The 21,543-nt window shown below is 37.9% G+C and overlaps 2 protein-coding genes across 2 annotated transcripts in view; both read left to right on the top strand.

Moving 5' to 3' along the window:
- Positions 1-7,179: 7,179 nt before the first annotated feature.
- SNURF (SNRPN upstream reading frame) overlaps positions 7,180-21,543 on the top strand; it is a 21,323-nt gene continuing 6,959 nt past the window's right edge. The window contains exons 1-3 of the mRNA XM_008566164.1: positions 7,180-7,281; positions 13,280-13,375; positions 16,683-16,832. Of these exons, the coding sequence (XP_008564386.1) occupies positions 7,268-7,281; positions 13,280-13,375; positions 16,683-16,788 (216 nt within the window). The 5' untranslated portion in view covers positions 7,180-7,267 and the 3' untranslated portion in view covers positions 16,789-16,832. The remainder of the gene's footprint in view (positions 7,282-13,279; positions 13,376-16,682; positions 16,833-21,543) is intronic.
- The window catches only part of SNRPN (small nuclear ribonucleoprotein polypeptide N), a 21,284-nt gene continuing 6,959 nt past the window's right edge, over positions 7,219-21,543 (top strand). Inside the window, exons 1-3 of the mRNA XM_008566163.1 lie at positions 7,219-7,281; positions 13,280-13,375; positions 16,683-16,832. The gene's annotated coding sequence lies outside the window, so the exon portion shown is untranslated. The remainder of the gene's footprint in view (positions 7,282-13,279; positions 13,376-16,682; positions 16,833-21,543) is intronic.

Genomic DNA, 21,543 nt, shown 5'->3' with positions numbered 1-21,543 from the left:
CTCTCCTTCTTCCCTCCCTCCCTCCCTCCCTCCCTCCCTCCCTTCCTTCCACCTAGTTGTGAGTGGGTACATGCAGTATTTCTTGTTCTGCATCTGGCTTATTTCACTTACAATAATTTTCTCCAGGCTCATCCACGTTGCTGCAAATGGCAGAATTTCATTCTTTTTATGGCTGGGTAGTATTCCATTGTGTATATATATCTTACATTTTCCTTATCCAGTCATCCATTGATGGACATTTAGGTTGGTTCCATAGTTTGGCTATTGTAGAGCTGTGATGAACATGGGAGTGCAGATATCTCTTCAGCATGATGATTTACATTTCTTTGGATATATTGCCAGTAGTGGGATTGCTGGATCGTATGGTAGTTCTACCTGTAGTTGTTTGAGAAACCTCCATACTGTTTTCCATAATAGCTGTGCTAATTTGCAGTCCCACCAATAGTGTAGAAGAGTACTCTTTTCCCTGCATCCTTGCCAGCATTTGTTATTCTCGGTCTTTTTAATAATGACTAGTCTAACTGAGGTGAGATGATATCTCAGTGTAATTTTGACTTGCATTTCCCTGATGATTAGTGATGCTGAGCATTTTTTTTATGTACCTGTTGGCCACTTGTATGTGTTCCTTTGAAAAATGTCTATTCAGCTCCTTTGCCCATTTCTTACTGGATTATGTTTGTTTGTTTTCATATATACTGTAGAGTTGTTTGAGTTCCTCATATATTCTGGATTTTAATCCCTTGTCAGATGTACAGTTTGCAAATATTTTCTCCCACTCCATAGGTTGTCTTTCTGCTCTGTTGATTGTTTCCTTGGCTGTGTAAAGCTTTTTAGTTTGGTGTAATCCCATTTGTTTATTTTTTTCTTTTGTTGCCTGTGCCTTTAGGGTTTTATTCATAAAGTTTTTTCCCAGTCCTGCTTCCTGGAGTGTTCCCCCTGTTTTCTTTTAGTAATTTTATAGTTTTGAGTCTTATATTTAAGTCTTTAATTCATTTTGAGTTGATTTTGGTATATGGTGAGAGGTACAGGTCCAGTTTCATTCAACAACTACAGAATATACATTCTTCTCATCAGCTCATGGAACATTCTCCATGATAGACCATATGTTTGGTCACAAATAAAGTCTCAGCAAATTTTTAATGATTGAAATCATTCCAAGTATCTTTTCAGACTACAATGGACTAAATATACTAGAATTTTTAATGTTGCATCAGTGGTTTATAGTTTAGCCAAAAACTCAAAATAGAAATCTGCCTTTAAAACTAAATACAACATGGCTGGCTGGTTAGCTCAGTTTATTAAAGCACATCCTTGTAACACCAAGGTCAAGAGTTTGGATCCCTTTGCTGACCAGTGGCCAAAAAAAAAAAAAACTAGGCAAAACATACTTTCTCTTTGTTCTCCTTCCCTTCAATCTTTTTTCCTGGGATTGACTTATTTATCTAATACAATTTCAAGTCTGTATATTTGAATTTATCACTGTTTATTTGCATTGTTTTAAACAGCGAGAAAATTCAAATTAATGCTGTGGGGATTTCTGTACATCTTTTCCAGGTAGGTGAATTTCTGGGAAGCAGAATGTGCACGTGTAAAACTGGAACACTGTGCTCAGAATCTAACCATTTTCTTCCGGCTTCTTTTCCATGTCTTCTACTTTCATTTGCCTGCTTGTCCCACACTTTTCCTGATATTAGGCAGGGATTTGGCAGTGGCTGGGGTGGGCTCCACTGCAAGGGAGGGAGCATGTGGTTTTTCTTTCTTTACCTTCCAAAGTGGGGATTCTTACCTGCTGTGCAGGTTTAGTGAGGCAAGACCCAAAGGTAGAAAGGACCACCCAGGTAGAGAGACCAGCAGCAGGTATCATACTGAGAAAATACACAAAGAGCAGACACTTCATAATGCCTGGGCGTCTTTGTACTTTTTTTCTTTGAAGTTGCCTTTTCTTTATTGATTTCTGTGAGGTTTTGATGTAGATGTTCATTATCTAAGCATACTGCAAATATTTTCTCCTGTCTTTCCTTTTAACCTTGTTTGTGTTATTTTGCCCCCTCAAGCCTCCTTGAACAACTTTTTTCTGTATTATTTGCTTGTTTGGAGGTGGGAGGAGAGAAGATGGTGGGCTAGAGATGCCCCACAGAAAAGGACCAGAACAACAAACAAATAGCTAAACACTTTTGGGAGCATTGGTGGGAGAGTGTGGTTTTCTCATTTGGTATAGTTCATAAATTCAAATGACAGATAATTAAACAAAATTACAAAGATTATTCAGTGGGAACTCTCCCTTCTAACCTTGTCTGCCAGCCATCTTCTTCTCTGAAGTAGGTCATTTTTGTATATCCTTTTGGATCAGTTTTTTGTTGTTGTTGTTTTCCTCTGTTAACTTTTTATTTCAGAATAGTTTTATATTTGCAAAATTATTTCAAAGATAGTATGGAGAGTTCCCATATACTTCATACACATTTCACCCTATTATTAACATTTTACATTAGTATGGTACATTTGTTGGAATTAATGTACCAATTATTAACCGAAGTTCATACTTCATTCACATATTCTCAGTTTCTCTAAAATGTCCTTTTTCATTCCAGGATCTCACTCAACATTCATTATTCATGTGTCTCAAGGCTCTTCTTGATTGTGACAGTTTCTTAGACTTGGTTTTTAATGGCCCTGACAGTTTTGAATATTACTAGTCAGATGTTTGTAGAATGTCCCTACATTAGGATTTTTTAAAAAACTGACTTATAACATATATACCATAAAATTCACCTTCTAGGGCTGGCGGGTTAGCTCAGTTGGTTAGAGTGTGGTGTTATAACACAAAGGTCAAGGGTTTGGATCCCTATACTGGCCAGCCTCAAAAAAATAAATAAATAAAAAGAAAAGAAAGGAAAAAAAGTTTTTTAAAAAATTCACCCTTTTAGAGAACGTAATTTAGTGCTTTTTAGTATATTCACAATTTTTTGCAATTATCTATCCCTACTCTAATTCCAAAACATTTTTCATCATTCCAAAAAGAAACCTCATAACCATTTGCAATCACTCCCTGTTCACTCCTCCCCTACATCTACTGATAAACACTAATTTGTTTTGTCTCTATGAGTTCGCCTATTCTGAACATTTCACATAAATGAAGTTATGAAATGTGGCCTTTTGTGCTTAGATTTTTTTCACTTATCATACTGTTTTCAGGATTCATCCATGTTGTAGCATGAATCAACACTCCACTCCTATTTATGGCCAAGTGGTATGCCATTGTATGGATATACCATACCACATTATAATTTTGTTTATCCATTTATCAGTTGATGGACATTTGAATTATTCCCAACTTTAAAAAAAAAATTAATTTAACTTTTTTCATTGTACACGTTTATGGGGTACAGTTTGTTGTTTCAATACATGCATATATTGTATAGTGGTCTAATCAGAATAGTTAGCATATTTATTACCTAAACATTTATCGTTTCTTTGTGATTATAACATTTAAGATCCTTCTTTCTGGCTATCTTGAAATATACAACACAATATTACTAGTTATTGTCACTCTGTAGTGTCAGAACTTATTCTTCCTAGCTAAATGCAATTTTTAACTTTGTACTGGTCTGCCAACTTTTCCCTGACCCCTTTTCCCCCCTTCCCTTTCCCTGCCTCTAGTAACCACTATTCTGCTACTTCTCTTTTTTTTTTCTTTTTCTTAATTGACCCATGATAATTGTATCTACTTATGGAGTACAATGTGATATTTGGGTGCATTCATACTGAATGTGATGATCATATCAGGTGTTTCTACTTTTTGATTAATATGAATAAGTCTGCTATGAAAATTCATGCCCATCAGTATTGATAACACCAAAGTCAAGGGTTTATATCCCCTTACCGGCCAGGTGCCAAAAAAGAGGAAGAAAATTTATATACATGTTTTTGCATGGATGTATGTTTTCATTCCTTTTGGGTATATGTACAATTGTCGATTATATGATAATTTTATGGTTAACATTTTTAGACATTGCCAAACTGTTTTTCAAAGTGGCTTTGCTATTTTACATTCCTATTAGCAATGTGTGAGGTTTCCAATTTCTCCACCTACTGCACAACACTTGTTATTGTCTTTTTAATTATAGCCTTGGTGGCATCCCATTGTGATTTTCATTTGTATTTCCCTCATGACTAATGGTGGTGAGTATGTTTTCATGTGCTGATTGGCCATTTGAATACCTTATGAGAACTATTTAAATCCTTTGCCAATTAAATTTTTTTTGTCTTTTTGTCTTTGAGTTGTTGATTTGCAAATATTTTCTCTCATTCTAAAGGTTGTCTTTTCACATTCTTAATAGCATCCTTTGAACCAAAAATCTTTATGTAACTATGATGATGTCCAATTTATTATTTTTTGGTTGCTTATGTTTTATGTGTTATCTCTGTTTTATGTTTTACGTGTAATTTATGTTTTAAGACACTATTGCCTAATCCTAGGTCACACAGATTTACATCTAGGTTTTCTTCTAAATTATTTATATTTTAAACTCTTAAATTTAGGTATTGATCCATTTTGAATTAATTTTTATATACCATGTGCAGTGCAGAGGTTCTAGTCAGTTTTTGCGGATTCTCCAATGTGAATTCTATAGAAAATAGTTTTATTCCAGATTTAGTGTCCTTTAAACTCATATCCTTAAGTTTTTGGCTTGGGTGTAAGTGTAGACTTTGGAAAAAATGAAATGGTTGGGAGACACATTAAATGACTCGTAGCGTACTCGTAGCAAAGTTTACTGGCAAAAATCTCCTTTTCTGTATCCTCACTCCCCAATAGTAGGATATGCTGAATCAAGCCTATTAACTGACATAAATTATCCTCTTCAAGGAGATGAGTGAATCAAATGACAATTCTCTTTGGATTGTTTGCAAGGCCCAGGGAGCCCATCATGTCTTTGAAATCTAAAAGCAACTTCTTAATGCAGTAGAACAAACAGGAGGGCAATCAGAGTTTGAAAAGAGAATAGACAAGAAAGGGTAGAAGATGGGTTCAAGAAACTAGATAATCAAGTACATTAGAGTTGAGAATTAAATATAAATTTATCTTAATAATACTTATATTTTAATGGTAATTCACTATCATTGTAAAAATTACAAAGGGCTGTAAAAAGTAAAAAACAAGCAAAACAATGTTCAAACAGTCCACAGCCAAGGGAAACCTAAGACATATGACTGTAATGTGTGTAGCGTGTAATAGGTGATATCCTGCAATAGAAAAAGGACGTTAGGAAAAAACTGAGGAAATCTGAATAAGATATGGACTTTAGTTAACAATAACAAAAAATATACTGTATATCTAATCCCCACTCCATGAGGAAGTACCACTGTAACAATGGGTTCAATTCTAAGAGACATTTCTAAAGGACTTCCAGTCTGTACTACAACTTTTTTTTTTTTTTAAAGATGACCGGTAAGGGGATCTTAACCCCTGACTTGGTGTTGTCAGCACCACGCTCAGCCAGTGAGCTAACCGGCCATTGCTATATGGGATCCGAACCCATGGCCTTGGTGTTATCAGCACCACACTCTCCCGAGTGAGCCACGGGCCGGCCCACCACTTTTTCTAAATATGTCTATCAATTCATTCAATTGTCAAACCATTGTAAAAGTACAATTATCCCTTATTTTACAAATTAGGAAAATACTGCACAGAAAGTTAAATAACTTGCCTAAGGTAAGTAATATTACTGTCAAACATCAAAGCTAATTTCAAGAGTCTGAGTCCAAAGACATGGTTTTCATCACTAGACTATAGTAGTATGTACTCTTTCATAATTTTTCCAATGCAGAAATAAACATATTTACATAATATAACCCAGTATGGTTAATTTTACATTATATTTTGCTATTCCCATGATCACAGTTATTTTATGTAAATATGCAAGAATGAACTACTAGAAATTATAATTTTTTTGTGGATCAGAAACATTAAATATTGACAATATTGTATGGTTCAGCCTCATAGGTCATTCTTTGTATCAGCCATATTGTATTTTATTGTTTATATACACATCAATTTATCTTGCCTATTTTCTGTGAGGCACATTACATAGTTTTCAAGATTTTATTATCATAAAAATTGGCTCCGATATGTCTCTACATGCTTGTTTGGCTATCTGATCACTGGGACCTGAGCAGTCACTTTTGGAGGGCAGGAGGGTATTTAACAATTTAGTCACCATTAGTCCACCTTCACCCCCCCAGTTTTTTGATATGGACAATTGAGAAAGGGCAAAGGTATGTAAAAACTATGCAAATGAAGCCTCAGGATTATATTCTTAGCTTCCTAGCCTTAGCATTGTCTTTTCCCAAGTTATACAAATGTCTAAATTTCGGAGTTAACAATGCATCTGTTATATCTGCAGAAAGGATATTATTAGGTCAAAAGTCATATATTTACTTGTTCATTAGTATTGGATGAAATTGCCTATTTATCCTCACTCCAGCTATCACTGATTATTGTTAAAAATTTAAATGTATACAAATCTAATAGGCAAAGAAAGGATCCCATTTTAGATGTTAGAGATCTCAGTTCACACTTTTTTTTTATAAGACATGAATAGCCAGTTTTCCTAATTGAATGATATATGTACTCTGCACTAGAGAGTTTAATTACATTGTGATTTTATAGGGCATAATTTTCACAATTTACCGAAAAGTAGAAAGTAGAGAAAGGAAAAACAAACCTCACCAAATTTGAACAGAGTAGCATCTTTTTAGATTTTTTTTTTCAAGTATCTGGCGTATTTGCATTGACTCTGATTTTGGTAAATTTAATTTTTCTAAACCAGATTTTCTGTACTGCATACAGGAAAGCCTGAAGGTGATTGTAAATCTTCGGTCAGTGATGCCTGCAAAGATTTCTTGAGGAATCAAGAATTCTTCCCTGAATATTTTACACATACTTAAAAATAGGTACACGTGTCCATCGCTCCCAGGTGAGTGGTTGTGGCTGGTGTTCCCCTCACAAAGTGCCAGTGGGTGGTTTGGCCCCAGTAGCCCCCTCCCCCAGCCCATTCCGGTCACCGAGGACGCTGGCCCCCCACCGCACTGCGGCAAATGGGCACACATGCGCGGCCGAGGGTGAAGGGGAGCTGCCGCGCACGCGCAGGTGGGGGCGTGTACTAGTGGGGGCGTGTACTAAGTTGAGCTGCGGCAGAGAGTCCTGCGCACAACCGAGCGGCGGCCGGAGATGCCTGACGCATCGGCCTGAGGAGCGGTCAGCGACGCGATGGAGCGAGCAAGGTCAGCTGTGCGGTGGCTTTCCTCAGAGCAGCCTGGGGAACGGTCGTTTTTGTTCGTGAGAGATTCCAAGTGCTCAGGACTTGAAGTATTGTATAAATGGGGAGCTCAAGGCCTAAAGTCCTTTGTTTTGGAGGAGCAGCTCGGACACCTTCGGAGGCTTGGGGCTCTACCCTCCCGCCCTGATGGTGTCATGTCCCCATCGTGTTGCCTCCCCGTGTCTATCCCATCCTGTTTTGTCACGATGGGTCCATTCGCGGGTAGGCTTGTGACCTTCAGGTCTGAGGCGGTGACTGCGGCAATGCGGAGGACGGAGCGTGGGTTAATGATGGCAGGGGGAGGAGAGAACAGTGGGCTGACCGTAGCACTGGGGGCGTTCGCCAAGGTGACCGCGGCAGGTGAGGGTACGGCAGTGTGGCCATGGCGGTGGTGGTGCCAGTGGGGAGGGGAGATGTGGGGAGAGATTATGGGTTACCACGGTGGGGCGCGGGTACGTTGCGGCTATGGTTGTGGTGGTGCCGGTGGGGTTTCCGAAGTGACTGGTGAGGAGGGTGCCTCTGGGTGGCCGAGGCCGTAGAAATGGGGACAGTAGGGTGTCTGAAGTGGCTATGAGAGGGCGGTGGGAGGATGCATTGGGGCACACTTGGCGGCGGCCATTTGGGTGTCCAAAGTGACTGGGCGGGGGCGGTGGAATGACGTCGGTGGTGGGGAGGGTGTTGGGAGGGGGAGGCTGCAGCGGCTTCGGGATGAGCGAGAAGGGGCTGGCAGAGGGAGGGGCCGTGCGCAGCCCACAGCCTTCAGTTTGAAGGAAAGGGGGAACGTTAATTTTTCTGCGACATATCGTAGTCCTGCTTTTTATGATTTTTTAACGCTTCCGCCACCCCTGCAGTTAAGCAATGGCTGCAGAAATGTTTGGTTTTCTTGTATGTTTTGGTCATTTTTGTGGCTAAGGTATAAGATGATGGGGCCATGACGTGCAGAACTTGCTGTTTATGCCTCGTATGACAGACGTGCGGGGTCTCATTTTTTAATTGTTTTTCTGGTGTTTGGAATTAGGTCTTCTAAGACTGGATTTCTTGGGGGTCTAGTGCCGCGTCACTGCCATTGTGCGACTCCTCAAAGATGGCCGCCACTGCAGTGGCATGGGTCTGCGCAGCCGCGGCAGGGTGGGGGCGGTCGCCCCCTCCCCACAGTGCCACTGGGGGAGGGGGCGGTCTGTGCAACCCTGCTCAGTTTCTGCCATGCTGGAATTATAACGTACCCTCTCCAAAGTGCAGTGCTGAGGAGAGGGCGTGAATGGGGTGGGCTACTGCCCCCTCCTCAAAGTGCTGCAGTGAAGAAGGACGCGCATGCGCAACAGGGATGGCTGCCGCCTACACCCTCGGTGGGGCAGGCAGGGGGAGGAAATTGCGCAGCTTCAGCTTGTAGGGAGTGCCAGCCATCCCTTTCACCTGGCCGCTATGGGGGCTGCTGCTTCCTCGTGGTTCAGTCGAGGGGGAAGAAGATAGGTTTGCGCAGGCTTGGGCCACCCCCTCCCCTACAGTGTCGCAGTGGAGGATGGGCGGGGAATGAGAGAAAGGCCAGGGATTTTTATAGCCTCCAAGTGTGTAGGATGGCAGCTGCACTGCGCACCTGCTTTTCTGTTGTGCAGTAGACTAAAGTGGTGGGAGTCTGGAAGCCAACAAAGGTGCGGCCAACTCAGGATCTGCTGTGCTGCTTCAGATAGCCTCCATCACTGGTAGAGATTTTAAATCGTTTTCCAACTCCCTAGAAAAACCCATCTTTTTATTTTTGTAGATCCCTCCTTGGTTGTATTGTGCACAGTCTAATTCTCCATTTTCAGAGAATTCAGTAACCCCTTATACCACTCCCCTTCCCACAGCCTTTGATTTCCACTTTTCAGATTTGACAATTTAACAGTCGCATCACCATCAAGAATCTGTTACTCATTTTAATGTTTGGATTCTGACCCCACAATATAGATAATTTCCTGAAACAGGGAATCAGGGTGCAGTCCCAACCAAGGTGAGGGGTGTGCCAAACATTGGACCCTCCTGAGCTCTTAGGAATGGAAAGCTGCAAATTGTGTTGGAAGAGAAGAAAAGAGAATCAGGGAAGTTGCGAGAATCCAGTTGGACCGGGAGTGTGCTTGGGGTCATAATTATTGTCTTTAGCTGGATTTTTAAATTAGTGCTTTTGATCACTTTTGAAGTTGAAGAAACTATGCCAATTTGGTGAGAATGGATAATTACTATATTCCTATATTTAACTACTTTGATTTTTAACATTTTTACATGAAGTATTTTGTTTTCCATCATTTCCATTGATTTTCATATGCTTCCCTTTTTCCATTTCTTTTTCTCACATATCATAACCAATATCTAAAGTTGTGATGAGTTGTAATTAACGAAAAGGTAAATCTAAATTTGAAAAACTTTGTTCTGGAATTGTTTCTTTTCTAGTAGTTTGAAAAATAGCAACGGCCTAAAATTTTGTGTGTAGTATTTATCATTTGCTCATTTTTTCTCCTGCTTGTACAAATACACTGCTAATGCATCAAATATATTTTGGTTTAACTTACGATCATTTGGCTCTCTGCAAGCTGTTTATTCTGCTCCGCCATTTTGTACTGTCTCACTCAGACTCAGGATCCCAATATGGCGGATTCCTCATGGGGCCTCATCATGTTTCAAGGCCTCTGAAGTTTCAGTTTCTTTGTCCTACCCCGTGAATATTTGGCTCAGTATTAGGGGTATATGAAAATGGGGAGTGTGAGCCCTACCTGTGATTTAGAGCAAGGAAGGTTAGTCAAGGGATCCTTATATTGCTGTCTAAGGCAAGATCCTATCTGGTTTGTATTATCTTGGTTTTCCTATTCTATCTGACCAGGGTTTCATTGGGCAAATATTTTTCCCATTTATGATTACTATACATATTTATTAATCCCTTACCCTCCTTTATTCCCCCTAATGTTCATTTTTGTTTTCCAACAAATTTAACATTAAAGACATCAAGGCTTCTAAGTTCATTTCTTACATTTGCCACTGCACTCTGTTTCTTAGCTGTTTTTAGGAAGAATCCTTGAAGTAAGCAGGTTATGAGAATTGCCTTTCAACGTATCTGGGATGGCGAGGTTTTTTAATCTTTTGTTCCTCCGTGTAGATTAGAACTATCTCTGATCCTGTCTCACCCCTCAGCTTATATGGCTGAGAGCCAAGAAGCTTGAATGAGTGTTGTTGCTGGTTAAGGCAGTCTCCTTCCCTGATAAAGAGTCTGAAGTTAGCTGGTCCACAATTTTCTTTTTGATGATCTTCCCAGGTTCTGTTTTGGAGGCACTGATTTTTGTGAGGTTTGTGGGGTGCAGACTGACAGGACCTCACATTATCTTTCTGATGTTTATGTTAGTTTTGTTTATTCCTGAGATCGTAGTTAATTTTTATTAAGTTTTTTTTGATGTAAAGCATGTTAAGTATTTTATGGAAAATTAGCTAGTAGGAATAAAATTTTAGGATCCCATTGTGTTTTGCTTATAAGTGTGTTTCCTGGAGCAAAAAATTAACATTGTGTACATATGACATTTTTTCCTTAAATGCTTAATTTTCTGAAATGTTAGTTTCTTGGTTGGGATTGTTGTTAAGGAGATTATAAATGCATGTGTGTGCATGTGTATGTATCTAGAACAAACTTTATTGTTCAGACTAAAGCTCATAGACGATGTATGTAGTAGCTTAAAAGTAAGTTAGTTCAGAAAGTTGAACTAATAGAACATTTTTGTACAATGGCTGTTTTCTGAACAGAACTCAGACCTTTTCATACTGAGCAACTGGATAAGGAGTGGGTAAAGGACCTGAGGATTTTTTTTTTTTTTTTTTTTTTTTTTTGGTAGTGGGGTGTTTGCAGTTACACAGTATTGGATTAATTATAGTCTGGTAATAGTTCTTTTTATTCGATTAAATTAACATAGTGTATTACATTATTAAATATGTTTCAACACACTTGTTGTAAAACAAATCATTACTTTATGCCTTTTTGTGGCCAGATGACATTCCTTTGTATGGATGTACCATATTACACCATATTTTGTTCATCCATTTATCAGCTGATGGACATTTGACTTGCTTCCACTTTTTGGTTGTCATGAACATTACTGGGAACAAATACAAGTTTACCATCTAGGAGTGGAATTGCTGGGTCATATGTTAATTTCATGGTTAATGTTTTAGGAAGTGTCAGAGACTACACTATTTTCCATTCTCATTAGCAGTTTCTCCACATCCTCCCCACTATTCCTGGTATCAAGTGGTATCTCATTGTGCTTTTGATTGGCATTTCTTTAATGTCTAATGATGTTAAGCGTATTTTCATGTGCTATTTGCATATCTTCTTTGGAGAACTATCTATTGGAATTATTTAACCATTTTAAAAATAGGTTTTGTCTTTTTATTGTTACGTTGTAAAAGTTCCTTATATATTCCCGATATAAGACTTAAAAAAAAAACACTTTGTTGAAGTATATTGACATACAAAAAGCTGTGGATATTTAGTGTTACAAATTGATGTTAGGAAACTACACCTTTGAAAACCATCATCACAGTCAGAGCTGTAAACTGATCCATCATCTCCAAAAGTTCCCTCCCTCCCCCTTTGCTGGTTTTTTTTTTTTTTTTTGGATAGTAGACTCTCAATCAGCTGTATCATTTGAAAATATTTTATCTCATTCTGCTGATTGTCTTCTCTTTAGTGTCCTTTGAAACAGACTTCTATTTTTTTTTACTTTTGATGAAGTTCAATTTCTTTCTTTCTTAGGTTGCTTGTACCTTTGGTGTCACATTTAAGAGACCATTACCTAATCCAAGGTCATGAAGATTAGCAATGTACAAAATTTTATCATTTAAAAATCTAGTATGTATGTATACTTGATTTGTTAAAGAATCATTTCTATAGCTTGGATTAGAACATTCAAAGTTCTTGAAGCAATGAAACAGCTGGGGGTTGTTGGTAAGCTATTTTACCAATCTAAAAGTCTTACTAGACTTTTGAAATTAGCTAGAGTTCAGAGAATTAGCCTTTGGGATGTGTCCTTTGAATTCTGCCTTTGAAATGTTACATGACTTGTAAAAAAGCCTTTTCTTTTGTTCTTTCTGATCTAGTATTTTTAGATTGCAGTTGTATTAGTTCTTGCAGTTCCTATCAGGGCCAGCCCAAGTGGGGATTTCATTCTCATTTCCCTTGAGCAGCCATTTTGTGAAGTGTTCTGTAGATCCTAAAACATGGCAGTATTTCTTATTCTTTTTGCTGTGTTGATAGTTTTTTTCTTGCATAAGCAGCCCTTCTGTTTCTTGTTTTGTAGGTCATAAGAAAGTAGCATTTGCACTGGATATTTTTTTAAGTAGACATTTTATAATTTAAATTTTGTGTTCTACCATTTTACTATGTAAAAGTATCTATTATACCCTAAAAAGTGTTTTTCCAAACTATTTTTAGAATCAGTTTTGCTGTTTTGGGTTGGGGGATAAGTACTGCGAACATAATGGTGGTATGGTTTATGTGTATGTATGTATATATCTGTGTAAGTATTTTTATATATGTATGTATAAGTATAAACAGAAGTGAAGGGCCGACCCCGTGGCACACTCGGGAGAGGTCGCCGCGGGTTCGGATCCTATATAGGGATGGCCTGTGTGCTCACTGGCTGAGCGCGGTGCGGCCGGTCACAAAAAAAGACCCAAAAAAAAAAGGTGAATATATTACTTTTGCTTTATTTCCTGATTTTTAAAACCAGGTTTTATAATGTGATGAGCTATAATGTGGCTAGAGCATGGATCCTGATTGCTTGAAGGATAAAGACGTTTTAATGTTTTAATTTTACCTTGTTTTAATTAGATTGTGAACACTTTAAAAATTCTGTCATATTTAAATACAGTTCTTAATATAACCTTTAAATATGGAGTTGTTTGTTAAATTGATGAAGTCCATCAAACAATTTTTTTTCCTCTTTCAGGGATCGCTTACACCTGAGACGGACTACAGAACAGCACGTGCCAGAGGTTGAAGTCCAAGTCAAACGCAGAAGGACAGCCTCACTGAGCAACCAGGAGTGAGTACAGTCTGGGTTGAGAACCATTCCAGGTCAGAATTGTATTTCAGATTGGAACAAGGTGTCATACAATGAGGGATTAAAATGAATTTAACTGCAGAAGCACATCCATGTAATAAGAAGAATTGGCAGAAATGTAATGAAATAATTCTTAATCACGTTAACCTAACTCAACGTCTGTTAAAACTTTAAAATAATGTATTTCCTTTTTTTTCGTACATGTGTAGGTAGGTTTTATCTTTAAAATTCTATATTTATCCTTCAGCATATATCTATTTATATTATTTCTGCATTCTAACTTCTGTTGTTAAATCACTTTTCATATGCTTGCAAAATATTTGGTACATTGAAGGGACATTATATATTCTTACTCTGTAATATTTAGGTTGTCTTTGGTTAGTGCATTTATCCAGTTAAAAATTTAAAATTGCACTGGATGGTAAGCCATTGGTTAGAGTCTGGTGTTATAACACCAAGGTCAGGGGTTCAGATCCCTGTACTGGCCAGCTGCCAAAAAAAAAAAAATCTGTATTTTTTCCTCTTTGTGTAGGATATATGCACATGAATACACACAGATACATTTAATTCACACGTGTGTGCACACATATTTTAGTTTTCTAGATGGGCAATTTTAATTTACAAATAGGAACATTTATAATGACCAGATACATATTGAGTATACATCGAATCTTTGGCATTTTGTCATTGCCATTAAAGTTTTGACAGTATCAATAGTAGTATTTTTTCATTTTTAAAGTTATTTTACTGTGGTATTTTTTCAAAATTACAAGTATTAGCAATGTATGAATACGGATTCTTTGTAAAACACATTTTTACATAAGAGTCTAATCTTATTTATTCTCCTTCCCCTTCCATCCCCAGAGATAATCCTAAGTACTTTGTTCTCTGTCCTTTCGGACCTTGTCCTGTACACATGTATGTCCATTATATATGTAGGGGATAGATAGGGAAGAGGGTGGGACACATATGTGTGATTCAATTTGTTTGCATACATGTGTTTGCAGACATAGTGCTGTACATATTGTTCTTTGACAGTATGCCCTGCAATATTTCAATATCAGTGCATATAAATCTGCTTTTATACAGATGGCAGAGTATGGGTGGTATAGTAACATAATTACTTTAATCATTAACCTATCGATGGATATTTAGTTAGTTTGCATTTCTTGGCAGTTAATATGAAGATAAGAACAGTCACTCTAGAAATGCATTGTGTTAATACTAATTATTTTATTTCCTCAATCCAAAAGTTCTTTTTAATTATAAAAAGTGCATACCATTTTGTGTCTTATTTTTGTTATTTGCTCATTTAATATAAAAAATTATTATTATTATTATTATTATTATTATTTTTGTCCTTTGTTTTTTGTGACCGCACTCAGCCAGCGAGCACACCGGCTATCCCTATATAGGATCCGAACCTGTGGCAGGAGCGCCTCTGCGCTCCCAGCGCCGCACTCTCCCGAATGAGCCACGGGGTCGGCCCTAATATAAAAAATTATAAAATATTCGCATATTTTAAATTATTGGTGAGGGTGAAGTTTTTTGATTTTCCTATTTTCTTTTTTTTTTTTTTTTGTCCTTTTTGAGACCGGCCACACCGCACTCAGCCCACCAGTCATCCCTATATAGGATCCGAACCCGCGGAGCTGCACTCCCAGCGCCGCACTCTCCCGAGTGCACCACGGGCTCGGCCCATTGATTTTCCCATTTTCTATTTCTTTAGTTTTTTTTTTTTTTTTTAATGTTCTGAGTGTATTATTCTGTAATTACATTTTCACTTTGGAAATTGCTTTGAAAGAAGTATTTCATAAATATTTTATTTATAAATAGGTTGGCCGTTATAATTTATCTTTTATTATAGGATATTTGATTTTTTCATTTTCTTTCGTGTGGTTGTATCTTTTTTTTCCCACTCCCCTAAAAGTGCCACTACTATTCCCAGAGTTTCTAAAGGTAGCTTAGAGAAATTGTGGTTGAGTTATAGGTGGAACTGAGGTCTCATGGATGATGATCTTGTTAGTAGGTGAAGTTTCCATCATGTTTGTTATAATGTGTTTATTATAAAGAATACAAATGTGTAGGTTTCTAGGCGAGGTCCTATACGATGCCATATGTAAAGTTTCCCCGTCCTCAGGATGCCTTACCCTTCCTGCACATCAGTGGATATCATCAACTGGGAAGCTCACCAGAAGTTGGAATGTCCAGGGTTTTTGTTGGGTTTTCATTACACAGACATGACTAGATCATTGGCCATGTGATTGAACTCATCTCCAGCTCCTGTTCCCTCCCAAGAGGTCAGGTTCAAAGCCCCAACCCTCTGATCTTTGTGTGGCCTGGCCAGCCACCATCCTGAGTCCTCTCATTAGCATAAACAGGTGTAATCTGAGGGACCCATCTTGAGTAACAAAGACACACCTATGGCTTGGTTAATTCCAAGGATTTAGAGGTTAATTATTATACATTGGTATGTTAAAAATGTTAATGAAAAACAACAGAAAAAAGTGGAAAAACTTCTACCACAGTCCCATTTTCAAATTCAATTGCCTTCGAATATTTTTTTCACACACAAAAAGTTTCTCAAAAAGTTTATGGAAAATTTCAGATGATCTTTCAATTCTAGTTTTCCACAAACTTTTTAAAGTACGTGTGTGTTTGTTAACTCTCCCACCCTCCTCCTTCAGGCCTTTATAGTTAGCCAGTAAACCAACAATCCTATATCTTTCTTATCATTAGATTTCACAGCTAGTGTTACTGATTCATAGGAGTATGTTGAGGGCTTTCTTCTGGAATTCCCTGCTTACTAATAGATGATAAACTAATACCAAACTAATAATAGATTTACATAGTTCGAGAGTCCTTTGTTTTAGGAAGTTCTTTGTTTCAGGTAGTGATTTCTCAAGGATTGGTATGGATGACAGCCTTAATGTCTCACTGAAAAGTCCTTTAGCAACTCCCTCCCCCCATTCTAGGGGAGAAGGGACTATTTCTCCACAGGATGATTGGAAAGTGAGTGACAGATATGGTACTGATGGTGTTGTTATGGGGCTAACAGCTCTTGGGGTTTATAGTTCTTCGGAAATGTCCCCAGTCTGGGTAAGTATTCACTAGCCCCTTGCATATCTCTGTATGCAGACTCCTGTTTTGTTTTATAATTTCCTTATAAGGTAATGGCATGCTCTCCCCCTAAAGGAGGGTGTTCTTAAATGTTAAGGGTTTCTGCATTTTTTTTATATGGTTATCTATCTAGACAAATGTCTTCATTAATATTGTCCTCTTGTCATAGGTGTCATTTGTACCCGAGGCGTTCTCAGCAGCAGCCAGTACCTGTGGTGGATTTCCAGGTGGAACTGAGACAGGCATTCCTAGCTGAGACACCAAGAGGTGGTTAAAACAATACTGAAACATCGAGGTAGCTGATTCCAAGCCAAACCAGGTTAGAGCTGATGCAGTGATAGTCAGAAATAAAAAAATCAGCTTTTAGTCTTTGTAGTGCATGCTTTTTAGGTAGTTTTATTTGTATTTTATTTTGCCATGATTTTTATTATTGCATTATAAAAATAATTCATTATGAATGGCTGTTAAATGTCCTGCTAGTGAATGTCTTGTAATTCCCTTTTGTGGGAGACTTTTTCTGCTAGTAGCTTGAAGAAAGCTTCAGTGAATAGTCTTGCCTAAGACTTTAGGTAGGAATGTTTCCTTAGATAGGCAGATGTGAAAATAAATTCGATATGAACTTGAGGCATATGTTCTTAAGTTGTATTGCAAAGTATTATATTAGTTTTCACTGCCTTAAAAAAAAAAGTGTGCCAGTAACAATACACTTCCATCAGCATTAGTTATTTTAAACACAGTAGCATTTATACCTATTGAATTATAAATATACATGTTCATTAGCAATGAGTGCTAGAGAATCTAAATATTTTCCCATGCTTATTTACTGATTATTCCTTTTTTATTGTTTTGTCTTTTTCTGACTTCTGTTTTTACCAATGTATTTCCTATTTGAATGAGCAGACAATATAATAAAGATATTTCCCATACTTATTCAGTGTGATGTAGATGTATTTAATCTATCTTTTTATGTTGGTCACTTACATTTTTGAGGAAAAAGATACTCAGAAGTTGATTTTTTTTTTTTTTTTGGTCTTTTTCGTGACCGGTAAGGGGATCGCAACCCTTGGCTTGGTGTCGCCCGCACTGCGCTCAGCCAGTGAGCGCACTGGCCATCCCTATATAGGATCCGAACCCACAGCAGGAGCGTTGCTGCGCTCCCAGCGCCTCACTCTCCCGAGTGCACCACGGGCCGGCCCCAGAAGTTGATTTTGATTTCATGCTTTGTTTTTCCTTTTTTTTTGGGTGGGGGGGATTTTAAGATTAGAATTCCTTTATTCCTGAAATTGTATTATTACTTTTTTAGAAAATAAGGCCAGAGAGAAAAGGAGTTTATGGATGAGTTCTCTTCAAGATTTTTTTTTTTAATTCTGTATTTAAAATATTATAGCTTGAGTTGAATTAATTAGGCCTGTTTATGGGCATCATTTTGAATTTAAATCTAAGGAAACAAACATAAATTTATTGAGAATTCGTCTCTTGTTGAATCCTTTGTATCCAACATTCTCTAGCAATTGCATGGACTTGGTTTGAAGCAGACAATGGAATCTGATTATGTCTCCTGCTGTTCCCTAGAGTAAGGGCATTTTTCAATGATGAGTAGGTGTGCACAATATTGATTTTTTTTTTAACCCTGGAATCTTGGCTTCTCAGTTCAGTTCATATGTTCTTTTAAAATAAGTATTATAGGGCCGAGCGTGGTGAGGGCGTCGCGTGAGCACTGGCTGAGCGCGGTGCGGGTGACACCGTGCCAAGGGTTGTGATCCCCTTACCGGTCAAAAAAACAAACAAAGTATTATTTAAATCATACATTATAATCTCTAAGTGTCTAATGTTATGATATTTAATTATATCCTGTTTTATTTTAATCTCAGCTGCTGGTTCTACCTAAATAGTACTGTAGTTACTAGGATTTCTTTAGAGCGGGATTGGTAAAGAATCTGGCCCACTAGTTTTGTAAATAAAATTTTATTGGAACACAACCGTGCCCATTCATTTTATGGTCTATGAGTGCATTGGCACTACAGTGGCAGCTTTGAGTAGTGTGTCAGATCAAATGACAGGCACTGCCTAAAATATTTAGTATCTTGTCCTTTAAAAGTTGGCTGACCTTTGTTTTAGAAAACCATATTTAAAGAAGAAAATGCTGGGCCGGCCTGGTGGCGCACTGCTATAGTGCGCCGATTGGGAAGTGCGGTGGTGCTCCCGCCGAGGGTTCGGATCCCACATACAGACCGGCCGCTCACTGGCTGAGTGAGGGGCGGGAGCAACACCGAGGGTTGCGATCCCGTGGCCGGTCCCGGCCCGGTACGGGGACAACACTGAGGGTTGCGATCCGTTGCCGGTCACGAAAAAAGACAAAAAGGAAAAAAAAATAAAGAAGAAAATGCTATGGTGGGGACAGTGGTGATGCTATAGAAAGTGGTGAAGAAAGGGATTGTATAAAGTGTATAATGAAGTATACATGACAGGGAAAGTTTGATATACAGGTAGACACGTAGTTTTTAAAGATACTCAAACAATTGATACCATTACAGAAATCTAAATCATATGATAGCCAGCAAAAGTGGGAAAGTAAACCATTGTGTTACGAATATTAGTTTTGTTTTTGTTTGGTACCTAAAAATTTACTAGGTTACTTTACCACTTGTTTGATGCAGGGTGTAAATAAACATTAGTATGACTTTTTTTAATGAAGCATAATTGATGTGCATATTTGTGGGGTACAAAGTTGACTATCAGTAGTTGTGTACAATATGTGATGGTCAAGTCAGGATAGTTAGCTTATTCATTATTACAGTATGTAATCATTCTTTGTGACCATTAACCAATTTCTCATTATCCGCCCCCTTTCCACTTCTAATAACCACAGTTCTGTCCTCTCCTTCTAAAACTTTCTTTCATTCTCTTTCTTTCCTTCTTTATTGTTTGTTTGTTTATTTAGCTTCCACTTATGAGTATACATGGTATTTCTCTTTCCATACCTGGGTTGTTTTGGGTTAGCTTAATTTCTCCAAGCTCATCCATGTTGTTGTGAAGGGCAGAATTATTTTCTATGGCTGAATAGTATTCCACTGTATTTATATGTACCCCATTTTCCTTATCCAGTCATCCATTGATGAATATTTAGGTTGATTCCATAGCCTAACTATTTCAGTAGAGCTGCAATAAACTTGGGAATGCATCCCTTCGACATGATGATTTCCATTCCTTTGGGTATATTCCTAGTAGTGGGATTGCTGGATCGTGTGGTAGCTCTATCCGTAGTTGTTTAAGTGACCTCCATACTGTTCTATGTAGTGGTTGTACTAATTTACCAGTCCCACCAGCAGTGCAGAAGGATCCGCCTTTATCCACATCTTTGCCAGCTTTTGTTACTCTGTCTTTTTGATAAAATAGTATGACTGTTAAATGTTTTGTTACATTGTTTTCTAAAAGCATCACAAGAAATATTTATTGCCATCAAAAATTATTAGACTATTAGTATCACCCTCTGTTCTTTCCTGTTGTTAAATAAACACTTCAGATAAAGTAGTTTTAAATGGCACTGCTTTGTGGATTAATACTTTCTATTTAGTTGTATTTTCTTCTGTTACTTAATTGTTAAGCTTTTTGCACATTTTTCTATTCAAAATATCTGTGGAGACCCTCTGTAATTGTAAGTTTTAATGGATTTGACTGAGCACTAAGGCAATACTGTTAGTCCATGATCTCTAACTTGTATGTGCATTGGACAAGTCTGGTCATCTTTTTTTGTGTGTGTGTGTGTGTGACTTAAGGGGATCGCAACCCTTGGCTTGGTGTCGCCCGCACCGCACTCAGTCAGTGAGCACACTGGCCATCCCCATATAGGATCCGAACCCGTGGCGGGAGCGCCACTGCGCTCCCAGCTCTGCACTCTCCCAAGTGAGCCACAGGGTCGGACCAAGTCTGGTCATCTTTAATTTGACTTACATAAGCTTTACATTTTTATGCAATTTAATCATTTGAAAGTTCACATTTTCCAAAGTTTGAGAACTCCTTCTGTGAGGGATCTCAGGCCATTTGTTTGCTTATTTTTTGCCCTTTGTTCTGAGGTGATACACCATGACTCTTCCTGTGCTTTTCCTCATGAAGCATTTTGTTGTCCTTTGGTGTAGAGATAAATGTGATCATTCTACAGAATGATTTATTTCTTCTTCTCCTTTACACAGAGTTCGTGATTGTGCTGTGCCAGATTTAGGGATGAGAAAGAACTGTTTGTGAATTTCAGATCTCTCTACTTAAGATTTTAACCTTTAAAGGTTTTAAGGTTGAAATCTTAAGGAGTCAACCCCTATTCTGAGTTCTAAGTGAAATATATATCTTCTGTTTATACACATTATTTTATGTATATATTACATATCGGTGTCCCCAGTATTTTAGGTATCCACTTCATTATGCCATGACTCATCCCCAGATATACATTTTCATACTTGATTGCTGGACAACAATGTATAGTGGGTGTGTAGGAGTTGGTCAGCCTCAAACAGTTTGAATGATGAACATTTAGAACACCAACTGGCCTTCCATTTTTGCTCTGACCCCACAATACAAGGAGATTTTGTTTAGATCCACTGGTTTTCTACATCAAAAATCCAGGATCCGGGGCTAGTATTGTTCACCTGTATATCTAATGGCTTAGAACATTTGAAACTGAAGCTGGAAAGGGGAATTTGTACTCTCAAATCTTTTGGCACCTGAAGGTAAAAGCTTTACCTCTGGATTTAAACCTAAACAAACGTACTAGAGAAAGGGCTACATATTCCCACCTTAAATACACTTGTTGATAATGGTTCCTGTCATATTAATCCTTACATAAGAAACCTTTTCATGTTATGTTTTTCCTCTTTAAATGAAGTCTTAGAAAAGTTGCATCTAGTTTTATTGGTTTCTGTTAACACTATGATATTAACCGTTGTCTGGTGGTATGTGCTTGAGGAATAGTGTTGTCTTGATTGGTTAGCTGTTCCTTTTTTTTTTTTTTTTTAATTTTTTTGTTTTTTTTCGTGACC

Source organism: Galeopterus variegatus, unplaced genomic scaffold, assembly GCF_000696425.1.
Source record: "Galeopterus variegatus unplaced genomic scaffold, G_variegatus-3.0.2 Scaffold227, whole genome shotgun sequence".
In the NCBI taxonomy this organism is placed as follows: domain Eukaryota; kingdom Metazoa; phylum Chordata; class Mammalia; order Dermoptera; family Cynocephalidae; genus Galeopterus; species Galeopterus variegatus.
The sequence above is the reverse complement of the archived record's forward strand: the minus strand, read 5'-3'. Positions and strand labels throughout refer to the sequence as shown.